General features: G+C 46.3%; 1 protein-coding gene across 5 annotated transcripts in view; it reads right to left on the minus strand.

The window, feature by feature from the left end:
• LOC143348580 (FERM, ARHGEF and pleckstrin domain-containing protein 1) overlaps positions 1-12212 on the minus strand; it is a 43043-nt gene that overhangs the window by 19313 nt on the left and 11518 nt on the right. Inside the window, exon 12 of one of the 5 annotated variants that reach the window (XM_076779006.1) lies at positions 6554-12190. The exons of the other annotated variants lie outside the window; for them this stretch is intronic. Within the exon in view, the coding sequence (XP_076635121.1) occupies positions 7313-12190 (4878 nt within the window). The 3' untranslated portion in view covers positions 6554-7312. Of the gene's footprint in view, positions 1-6553; positions 12191-12212 lie in introns of those variants that run through there. 5 annotated transcript variants of the gene reach the window in all.

Here is a 12212-nt window from a genome sequence, read left to right on the forward strand (position 1 = left end):
CAGACGAGCCTCTGAGCTCGTTGAAACGCACAGAGACGCACGACGATGTATGGAAACGGAAGGAAGTACCGAATGCCCGTTGCTACGCATGCACTGCTCCAACATCTCCGTTCGGAAGGGCACCGACTGCACGAAATCAGAGTAAATTTAACTGTCGTCCGCCCTCTGGACGATGTTTCGTAGGTGTCGATAACTCGACGCGATTTCGAGGGTCGCGCGGTGAGGGATCGCACCGGAAACTCGGTCGACGATCCAACGATAGCGACGCGTTACGGGAATATGCCAAGAGAGATCGAGCGTGTGCATGCAAAGGAACAGACCCAGAACCGATACTGTGGTGTTGGTTTTGCGAACCCATCGCGACTCTCGCGTGAAACGTTTTTCATTCTGCTTGCGTTTCCCGAGTCTCGCGAATGCGTCGCAACAGGTCGCGTGCATATTCGTGTCGCAATCGAATGGATCTCGCGTCGACTCGTCGGCAAAATAATCAACATGAACCTCGCCATCGTTATCGGCACTCGGCAGTCGCCCATCAATTTCATACTCCGTTTAAATACAGCTTTCGATACGTAGTAGTTACGTACAGTTTAGTTTTTCTTTTCTCGTAATCTTCACTGCGCTCTACGGTGTAGTAACAGTAACCTTGTAATCAATTACTTGTAGCGATAATAGCGTAACAATGACTAATGGAGCGGCGATTAATGGTCACGGTGGTGTGATTTAACGACTTATTCAACGATAACGTGATTATCAACGATCGTCCGTGTCTACTCGATAAACGATTCTCTCAGACGCCGCTTTTGGTTTCGCGATTCTCAGACTCGCCGTTGATTATGTACATTCTCCATCTTTCTCTTTCCATCGCGGATTCTATGATAATTCGACGAATCAAATCACAGGACGATCCAGACCGTTCGCGTCTGAATGCAAAGACACCCTGATGCTCCGACCGCCACGCTTTTCCCCGCGAAATATAATCCGGACACTCGGAAGTCGAGGATTTCGTTCAGACGAAATGTACGTCGAGTTTATCTTTCCGCGTCTCGATCGTTATGAGCCGTCCCCTTAAATCGTCGTGCGTTCAAGCACCGTTCGGTTGAGTCGTTGTAAGCGAATAACGCTCGCTTCGAGGTATCCCACCGCGATATTAAAAATAGAGCGGTTTCTTTCGATATGCCCGTGGTCTATTACTACCTACGAAACAAACAACGGAAATGTTAAGCGTAAAATCGGAGGGACGAGTCAGACTATATTCGTAAATTCTCCAGAGAACTACGCGTGGCAGCCAGAGTGTGAAACTATTTCGTCGAAACCACGCGTTATCCATGCAATAAATAGACGGGAAATTATCGTAGATTCGTATCCCCGTTGTGTGAAATCCTTTGGAAATTTTTTAACGCGCGAACGTTGCAGTCTGTCCCCTACGAAGTGCAGACAAAAAAGCGTTTAGGAGTGCACTAGCCTTGCTTCCTTCAACGATTCGCTCGTGTTCGTCGATCGCTCTACGATCGACGTTTTCTTTTTTTTCTTTCTTTATTAACGCGTATGAATTATTGCTTTCGAACGATTCTTAATCGCACAACTTCCAAAAACGAAAGACAATTTCACAAGAATCGATGGGCACCTAACATGCGGGTAACGAACGTATAGTTTTTTTTTTATTTTTTTTTTTTTTTTTTTTTTTATCCAACGCCGAACGCGGAGTAGAATCCTTTAAACACGAGCAACGTGTCCAGCTCACGGCGAGAAGAGGAATTATTTTTAATCGACGCCCCTTACGCTCGACGTGTCACGCGTCAACACCGCCTTAACCGGCCTCGTAACAGGTATTTTATTTACTCCGAGCTTTTTTTTCACCGTTATATTAATATCGATCGATCGACAGAGTTAGCACCACCGGACAATCCAACTACGCGCGTCCTATACACGGAACATCGAAGAAAACCCAATCGAGTCATCTCCAAGTGGAATAAAAATCGATGAAATTATACAAACTTAACTCGTGACAAACCTAACCTAACCTCGATACGATAAAAGATCTCTTCAGTCACTGGTGTACCGGAATATTTCAACGAATCACGTTCTACACGCGCGAACGTTTTATATTTATTTTTCTTTAACCCTTCGATGACGGACGTCGAATCATTTACGGTCTATACTTTAGGACTATTTATAAAAATAAAAATAATAAAAAATTTTGTATTCTGTCTTCTACGTATGAGTATATGCTACCTTCAATTCTACCCCTTGACTCGCAAAGCTTAAAATACTTCCTACCCGACCCTCGTTGGAAAAAGTTTACCGACCCCTGGGTTTATACTATAGCAACGATCGGGAAAGATGAGTCTCTGTACAATTTCTCAATAAATAAAAAGTTCACGATCTCTAAACCAGTGCTAGAAAATTCGAAAATTAATATATCTGTATTCTAGAGACCAAAATAAGACGAAAATCAAGAATACCAATTTGTTGATGGAGGCTTCGTTAAAAAGTTATTAACAATTAAATTCAAAAATTTCAAATCATTCTGGAAAAATTATTTTCGGTTTCGGGGGTCAATTACAATCATTTTTGGTCGACGGACATAGCCTCGAAATCCTAACCATTTTCGAGAAAAAAATTCAAGTAGGCGGACAAATTTTTGAACAAAATTAAAGTATTATAAATTGTTCTGGAAAAATTATTTTTAGTTGCAGGGGTCAATTATAATCATTTTTGGTCGATGGACATACCCCCGAAATCCTACGTACTTTCGAGAAAAAAATTCAGGGAGGACAAATTTTTCAGCGAAATAAAAAATTTTCAAATCTTTCTGGAAAAATTATTTTCGGTTGCAGTGGTCAATTATAATCATTTTTGGTCAATAGACATACCCTCGAAATCCTAACCAGTTTCGAGAGAAAAAATCGAATAGGTGGACAAATTTTTCGACAAAATTAAAAAATTTCAAATTGTTCTGGAAAAATTATTTTCGGTTGCAGGGGTCAATTACAATCATTTTTGGTCAACGGACATAGTTTCGAAATCCTAACCATTTTCGAGAAAAAAAATCGAATAGGTGGACAAATTTTTCGACAAAATTAAAAAATTTCAAATTGTTCTGGAAAAATTATTTTTAGTTGCAGGGGTCAATTATAATCATTTTTGGTCAACGGACATAGTCTCGAAATCCTAACCATTTTCGAGAAAAAAAATCGAATAGGTGGACAAATTTTTCAACAAAATTAAAAAATTTCAAATTGTTCTGGAAAAATTATTTTTAGTTGCAGGGGTCAATTATAATCATTTTTGGTCGACGGACATAGCCTCGAAATCCTAACCATTTTCGAGAAAAAAAATCTAATAGGTGGACAAATTTTTCGACAAAATTAAAAAATTTCAAATTGTTCTGGAAAAATTATTTTTAGTTGCAGGGGTCAATTATAATCATTTTTGGTCAACGGACATAGTCTCGAAATCCTAACCATTTTGGAGAAAAAAAATCGAATAGGTGGACAAATTTTTCGACAAAATTAAAAAATTTCAAATTGTTCTGGAAAAATTATTTTTAGTTGCAGGGGTCAATTACAATCATTTTTGGTCAACGGACATAGTCTCGAAATCCTAACCATTTTGGAGAAAAAAAATCGAATAGGTGGACCAATTTTTCGACAAAATTAAAAAATTTCAAATTGTTCTGGAAAAATTATTTTCGGTTGCAGGGGTCAATTACAATCATTTTTGGTCAACGGACATAGTCTCGAAATCCTAACCATTTTGGAGAAAAAAAATCGAATAGGTGGACAAATTTTTCGACAAAATTAAAAAATTTCAAATTGTTCTGGAAAAATTATTTTTAGTTGCAGGGGTCAATTATAATCATTTTTGGTCGACGGACATAGCCTCGAAATCCTAACCATTTTCGAGAAAAAAATTCAAGTAGGTGGACAAATTTTTCGACAAAATTAAAAAATTTCAAATTGTTCTGGAAAAATTATTTTCGGTTGCAGGGGTCAATTACAATCATTTTTGTTGAATAGACATACCCCCGAAATCTTGCCCATTTTGGAGAAAAAAATTCAGTACGGGCGGAACTTTAAACGTTAATAACTTTTTAACGAAGCCTCCATCAGCAAATTGGTATTCTTGATTTTCGTCTTATTTTGGCCTCTAGAATCCCACATTAAAATTTTTCCCATGGGTGGCAGAACACCCTGTATATTTATGGGCAAAATATTCTTGAAAAAAAATAATTATTTAGAAAATAAAAATATGCTTTAAAAATCTAATAACCCTTACGTAACTCTGACTAAAACTTTCAAATTTGAATCGGCGTCCGTCGTATGCTCAAGTATTGTATATGTGATTATGTAAATAGTATATACCTAAAAAAATTGTACGATATAAAATTTAGGCAACGCCATGTAAATTGAAACCAAATAGGGAGTTTTTTCCCGAACGAATGCAGTCGTTTCTCTGATTTTCGAACGTTCAGTATCTTTGTCAGACAAGTTTCAATGATGCTGCTTGACCTTCGTCGCACGAGACCATCGGGAATAACCGTCGCTTTGAAGCAAAGGGCGACGTCGAGAGTCGATCGACGGGAAATATTGTCAAGGCCAAAAACTCCTCAAGATCCCGAGGTCGTCGATGCTTTTAAATGGAACGATATATACTTTCATTGACGCAACGTTATAATTGACATCAACAGCAGGAATTCAACGACCTAGGTAAAACATAACCTTCGAGCGACCTTAATCGTCACCATTATTGGAAACATAAAGGAAATACGACCTCGACGCTATTGCTGTTACTGTCGAACGACCTCCGTAAAGGACACCTCCGTATCTTTCAGTTATTCGTGATCGTCGTGTTCTATAAAGGGCCAAGCCTACTTAACAAACAGACTCTACAGCTGTTCCACCAAAAATTTTGAATTCAGAATCACCTTTCAAATCTCCATAACCTAAAAATATTTCGTCTATCCCTTTCAAAAATATCTACAAATCCCGTTATCCCCCACTTCTCATATCGAGTTTAAAATAAAAAGGAGAATGAAGAAAACAAAATTTTGCATAACGGTTTCTATATATCAATTTCCTACTACAGTATACTTCATTGTCGTTCCACTCGCTAAGCGAGTTATGTATCCTAGGCTACACTTTGTAAACTGCAGAAATATAATACGATGCTTTGTCGGCACGAAACGTATTCTTGGACGTTTATTTATACGTTGATGCGTTTTCAAACAAAAGAGAAGAAAACTGTACTTTGAAATAAGAGATTTCTTAGCTCCAACCAAATGTCTTAGTTCTGTCGAAGCAATAGTGCGCGAGTTCAGTTCTCATAGATACAAAAGTTAGTTATATTCTCTCGTTTTTAGGTAAGTTGTATTAAATTCTATATTTTATATTATTTATAGATATCTATATTGTATATTACTTATTTCCTTACATAATTATATTATAGTTTCGTTTATCAAAACATCTCGAAAAGAATTGTTTTTAAGAATAGAAAGTATACTTCTAACGATGTAATTCCAATAAAAAAACAATTTAAATAATTACAGACAACGGATCGGTAGTTCAAATTCCATAAAAATCTCTGAAGGAACAGCTGCGTTGGGTCTGCTTGTAAGCAGAGCTTGAAAACTGTTACAATATAGGTTAGGTTCTTGAAACAGTTACGAAGGAGCTTTTCAAGTCCTGCTTGTAGGTTTCGTTGAATAGTAGCATCCGAAAGACCATTTATATCAAAGATCTTTTTATCGTTTTACCCGTTCGATTCGAAAATAAAAGAGACGAATCTTGTGGATATAATTCGACGACAAACGTTTCGACGTTTTCCACGCGGTTCCGTTTTAGTCACTCGCGCCGTGAATCGCAATTCCATACGATATAAATACGTACGTACATTATATATATATTATATATCAACGAAAGTACGCGAGAATCATCTTTCATATAAGTATCTACGTTGAGCAACTTGTCTTCCGTCCTAAAACGAGACACGAACTAAACTACGACCAAATTATATACGAGGATTCGATTCTCGAACCAAAAGAGACAACTTCTATCCGACGATGCTTTCTTATTTCCAACAAATGATTGTCGTTCTCTTTACACTCGAATAGCATCGCGGTAACCTTACCACGCCACTCCTTTCTATGGCCCTTTTCTCCCGAGAATTCTGACGTAATATTTTCCGTAGCTACGCGGCAATCGATCCGCCACAATCTTAAATTAATCTCGAAACGTATCTCGGTACACACGAGTCCATTTACTTTCGTCGTTCGAAAAGAGTATAGAGAGCCAAACGCATTTCTTTCTTCTTCCAGACGAGCTTTTAGTTGCATGGCCAAAACGCAAGGTGGCGCGTATTGTTCTTTTCTGGCAACTCCTCGAGGAAGGTTAGCTCGATAGGTTAAATTATCGCGTATATGATTCCTATTGAGAACATAAGTCTGATACAATTCATAAACATTTATCAAGTTCAAATTATATTCTCACATTGTTTAAGTTGAATATTGTTACTTTCTGAACAACCGATAATTGTAATTTCCTAGGAATTTCCTGGAAGATCTATGTTAGAAGATAATGTGTCTAGTATGTTATTTTCCTGACCCAGACAATACCATATGCAACAAAAGTTTGCTGTTAACGAAAAGATGCCTTTGGCGTAATCGATACCCTCAAACTGCAAGAATGAATGGACTTGCGTGTACGCGGCGTTTGAATCTTCGTTCGTTTCTTACCGTGTATCATCGTAATTTTTTATAGACTAGTATCGTTAATAGGTGTTCGATTCGTGTCTTCGAGACGGATCGTTCATACGTTAAGTGCGGCACGTCAAGTGCCTCTACGTGATAACGACGATATCAAAGTAAATCGAATTTCTAAAACGTGTAACAAACGTACTAATTACTCTCTTAACCACGATACGTTAGACTAGATTGTTCGCAAGTTTGAATTTCCTCTCGTCGACGTCGATCGGGCCGAAAAGATCGGTTGGGGCGATCGATCTCGGTTGGCATCGTTCGTCCAAACTTTCGACCGCCTTCGTTCGTTTTTCGATCGCGAACGCGAACGCGAGAACGATCGCCGACACGGAACGCGTTAACGAAGGAATATAAGTCTATCAATTCGACGCGTGCGCTCAATTCCGACCGCACCTCACCCACCCTTGCCACTGAAGAACCAAAAGACGCAACCCTGGCTAAATTCAGTGAACTGATCCAGCATTTTTCGAGCGTACCGACGTTCACGGCCATCCCAGTTTCGTTACCGTCGACGAAAGAATCAAGTAAGGCTGTTCGGGTTCAAGTAGTATCCCATCAACGCTGCTGACGTCTATTCGAATTCTCTCGTTGCTCGTCTTTGGCCTCCGAGTACTCGTCCTCGTCCTCGTCGACGTCGGGACTCGGCCGTTCGGCGAGCAGAGGCGGCGGTATGGTGGCGACGTCGAAGCTCGAGTCGGTGCTGGAAACGATCTGACGGTCTTTCACTTCGAGCTCGACTACCACCCGATGCCGCCTCTTCAAGTTCTCCCGTCTCCTTCGACGGACGGCTATCTGGCCACGAACGGGCGTGTGCACAGGACTGTCCATACTGGAGGACGTGTCGCCCTCGCTCTGGGGACTTCTGCTCGATGGGTAAGGCATCGTTTTCGTACGGATTTGCGTCCTGATTTGCATAGGGGGACTGGAGGTGGTCGACTCACCGCTCAGGCTGGTCGTCGAGTAATAGGGGGTCGATTTAGCTCTGATGGGAACGACCACGGGACGCTCGGTGGATCTGGTCTCGTGATACCTGGCGGTCTCTGTTGGCTCGGAGAAGCCACGCTCGAACTTGGCCATCGGTCTGCTCTTTTCCTTCTCGACAATCGCGTCCCTCTCGTCCTCGAACGACCAATCGTCGTCTTGCGGCGGCCGGGGGCCCAACGCCAGATCCGCGTATTTCTCGTGCATGTCCTCCGAGCTATCCCCACGGCCCACCTCCATTCGAATCTGTTCGCCGACCGAATACTTCATCGCTGGCACGTTGTCGTAAAGCTTCTCCTCTTCCTCGTCCAGCTCCTCCTCCTCCTCTAAGATGGGGAGCGGCGTATCGCCATCGTCCGACATAACTCTGAACTCGTCGTCGACCGTCTCATCGAACTCGTTCTGCAAGGTGATCCTAGGTGGCGAGATGTCGGTGTACGACCTAGTGCTAGGTTGTTCCTCCTCGTACCGACGGCGTTGCTCGTCGAACTGACTCTCGATGAACCTCCTCGCCTCGTCCAGTTGTTCGTGCGTAACTGCACGGTTGGTATCCTGTTTTACGTCCTCGTCGAACAGTGGACCGCCTCGTTCGTCGATGGCGGGCGGTGGCGTGAGAGGCGGCGACGGCGGAGGCAAAGGCAACGGAGGCGAGGACGGATCCGGCGGAGGACTGTCGACCGTTCTACACTTGGAGTTGGGTCTCATGCTGGTGACGCTCTTGTCCGAGGTGGTCGTGTCACTCTGGCTCTTCTCGACCGTCATGGTCGAGTAATACTGTTGCGGGATCACAGTGGTGCTGCCCGACCAGTCCGAGATGGAGGCGCCCAGCTCCGCCAGGGAGTTATCGTCGGATTTGGTGCCTGAATACTGGCAAAACTGGCGAACAGTGTTGTTCGAGCTGGACCATTCGGACATGGACAAACCCATGGACGTGTCCTCGCTGTGAGAGGAACCGGTGATGTAGGAGTTCGATTTCGGCTTGACGACTATCTTCACTGTCCCGTCGACGGTGGTCGCGGACGTGGAGCTCTGACCGTCCTCCAAGAACGTGGAGTGCAGGTCGTCGTGCAGGGTCCTGTTCTCGTCGCTGGAGTCGCTATCGTGATCCACTCGGCCCGGAGTCTCGGTGCTGTCCGTCACCGTCACCTTCACCGCCTCCTCGGGTTTGATCTCCATGTAAAACGTTTCTACGTGGCTGACCACGGGAGGCTCGAAGACCGGCGAACTCGGCGGTGACGGCCAGTCCTCCGAGCTCTGTGCCTGCAGCTTCGATCTGCCCGCCGATTTCGGCGATCTGGCGTCCTCGTCCTGGCCCAGGACGTCTATGGGGATGTCCGGGAGCTCGGACGAGGTACGACGATCGTCCGAAACGGATGGCAGAGCGGTCCCGGACGGTGGATCGGAGGACAGGGAAGGCTGATGATCGCTGGACATCAAGGACTCGTCGTCCAGGCTCGGTGATCTCGAGCTGGGCTTGAACGAGTCCTCCAGGTCGCTTTTGTCCTGCTCCGATGTCGTCGACCTCTCGGATATCCTCGAGAGCGTGCGTGTCAGCGCGAACGTCCCGCAGCTGGTCAAGATGTCTGGTCCGATCGGGTAGATGAAGCTCCCTGGAAAGTCGGCCAGGTCCTCCTGGAAACTATCCTCGTTCTGTCCATTGCTGTCCTCTGACTGTGACTGGACAGCGTTGCTCTCGTCCTGCGGTATCCAACCGTCCTCTGTACTCGAGCTTCCTGAGCTTTCCAGGGGAAACGATTTCCAGGTCGAGCTCATCTCGGGCCTGAACCCAGGCTGAGAACCACTGCTGTTCTCTTCTTCCAGAGACCCGCCTCCGCCACGAGCGTCCCTCATCGCCGCGATCTCTCGACGATCTACTATTGGCTGGATCTGGCCAATACCGAGGGGTCGCGCGATGGAGCAAGAACTGGACTCTGGGTCTTCGCGATCGGGCGTCCAAGTGTTGGTCTCCTCGCTCTTCGAACGCTCGCTGCTCAGCCTGAGCTTCCTGTCGATCGACAACCGATTTACGATGTTGGTAGCTGTGTCTGGCGATCGTTTCGTCCTCTCTTCGGGCTCGTCCTCGGGCAACTCTTCGGCGTCTTCGTCGTCCTCTCTTCTCATTTCCAAATACTCGGGCGTCAACTCCACCTCCACCAGAGTCTTTTCGTCCATTTTATCCACGCCGTAGTCCGGGGAGCTCAACTCGCTGTCCACATCCCTCGTGTGAACCTGCGTGTCCAAGGCGTCCAAAGTGTCCTCGCTGGTGTCCGCGGAGTCCAACGGACGATTGTCGTCGCCATCTTGCTCCTCAGCGTCTCGGTAATCCTGCTCGTCGCTCTGGCCCACCTCGTCGTCGGAGCACTCCTCGATGGAGATCTGAATCGGTGACTTGACCATTTCCTGATTTTCCTCGAAGTCGATCGATCTGGAGTACTCGTAGTCCTCTCGCGCGGCGCTCACCGTCACTGTTACGTCGGGTAGATCATCCCTTTCCATAGGCCTTCTCTCGATGGACTCTTCGAGTTCTGGTCGCGAGCTCTGTTTCTCTTCGGATTCGACTTCGTCGATCTTTTCGTCCACATCATCCGAGACTTTCTCCTTCGTAGATGGAACGATTTCGAGCTCGATCTTATCAGGTCTGGTGACTCTATCGGTCTGACAAGCTTCTTGCTCAGGGCCACCCGACTCCACGGAACTCTGATCTATAAACTTTGTTCTATCGTCCACTCTGACGCTCTCCAACGCTGTCTGATGATCCCTGGTCTCCGTAACCATCATGTCCTTCTCGTACGGTATCAGATCCACGGTCGCCGCGATGATCTCGTTGCACTCGGTCAGCGGCGACTCCAGGTATTGCGCCGAGGTCTCGGTGACGGACAGAGAATCGGTGAAGATCTCCGGAACGGTGGTGTGATCGGTGCTGTCGGATCTATGATTGGGCGACGCCTCGATCGTCTGAACCGATTGAAGCTTGGACGTGTTGGGGATCTCTGACGCGGCGTTCTCTCGATTCTCCTGATTCTGATTCTGATTCTGATCTTGAACCTGACCCTGGTTCTGGTCTTCTTGATCCTCCGACATGTCCACGGTGTCGTCCTTGCTGGAGAACGCGTTGGCGGGCGGCAGCCTGTGCACCGCGATCACCGCGGTGTCCAGAGACTTGGCTCGCCTCTGTGACGTCGGCGACTGCGTCGCGCCTTGTTGTTGCAGCGCACCGATCCCGCTCCCCTCGGAGAACCCGAGTTGTGCTCGCGCGAACAGGATCGGCGTCTGACCAGGCTTACGCAGAACGACCGGTGCCTCCGTCAGGTCTTTCACGAGCGATGTTTTCTTCGCGTCCTTCGCGTCTTTGGATTCTTTGGGTTCCTTGGTCGCATCGGTGATCTGTTGCACCTGTTCCTCGGGCGTTTTCGCATCCGCTTTGGTCTCGTCTTCCCGCGCGATTCGACTTTGCTCGGGCAACGACTGTTCCTCGTCGCCCGCATCCGACTTGGGCTCCATCTTGCGGGACGTTTTCGACTCTTGCTTGGGCGCGTCCTTCGTCGAGGTGGGAGATTTAATCTCAGACTTGACTCTCGCGATCATTCGTTTCGGCGAAATTTTCTCTGTGGAGTCCTTCTTCTCCGTGCTGCCCAGGCTCTTGGAGATGCCTAGAGACTTGGGCCTGGCCTTCTCGGTTTTCATGGCGACTTTGATCATATCGTCGTCCACGGACGCGGATTTCGTGCGCGGTTTGGCCTCCTCCTTCTCATCCTTCGCCGCAACGCACGGTTTCTCGGGCAGCCTGGTCACGGACTTCGACCTACCCTTCTGCACTATGCTCACCTCCGGTGCCACGTCCGTCGAGTCGATGATGATGATCTCTTGCGGCATCTCGCCCAATTTCAGCTTGGACTTGTCGATCTTTGAGCTGGGCGTCGGCGCACGGGACTCCTTGGAGCCCACTTTCTTCATAGGCGGTTTGTCGCCTTCCAACGACTTGGATTGCTTCTTAAAATCCTTTTTCATTTCTGATTTAACCTTCTTCGCTTTCTTGGGTGACACATCCGGCACGAAATGCTTGTTCTCTACCTCCGGCGAAAGCAGGGTGTCGATCGGCGCTTTTTCCTCGGCCAACGACAACGATTTGGACCGCAGAGGCTCCCCGTGCGGCCTCGACATGAAAGGAACGAACTCTGGCACCTTCAAACTGTCCAGTTCCAACGCGGGCTTCACGGGTATCTCGTCCAGAGGCAGATCAGCGACCGGATCCACGAAATCGTCGAACCCCGTGTCAATGATCTTAGGCCTGGTCATTCTGGTCACAGAGTTCCTGTTCACTTCGGAAAACTTCGACTCGATCTTCTCCAGAATTCGCTTTGTCTTCTCGGGGATGCTTGGCTTCTCCAGGGTCTTTGGTTTCTCGGGAATCTTTGGCTTCTCGGGAAGTCTTGGCTTCTCAAGGATCTTTGGCTTCTCGGGGATCTTTGGCTTC

The sequence above is a fragment of the Colletes latitarsis genome, chromosome 11, assembly GCF_051014445.1.
Source record: "Colletes latitarsis isolate SP2378_abdomen chromosome 11, iyColLati1, whole genome shotgun sequence".
In the NCBI taxonomy this organism is placed as follows: domain Eukaryota; kingdom Metazoa; phylum Arthropoda; class Insecta; order Hymenoptera; family Colletidae; genus Colletes; species Colletes latitarsis.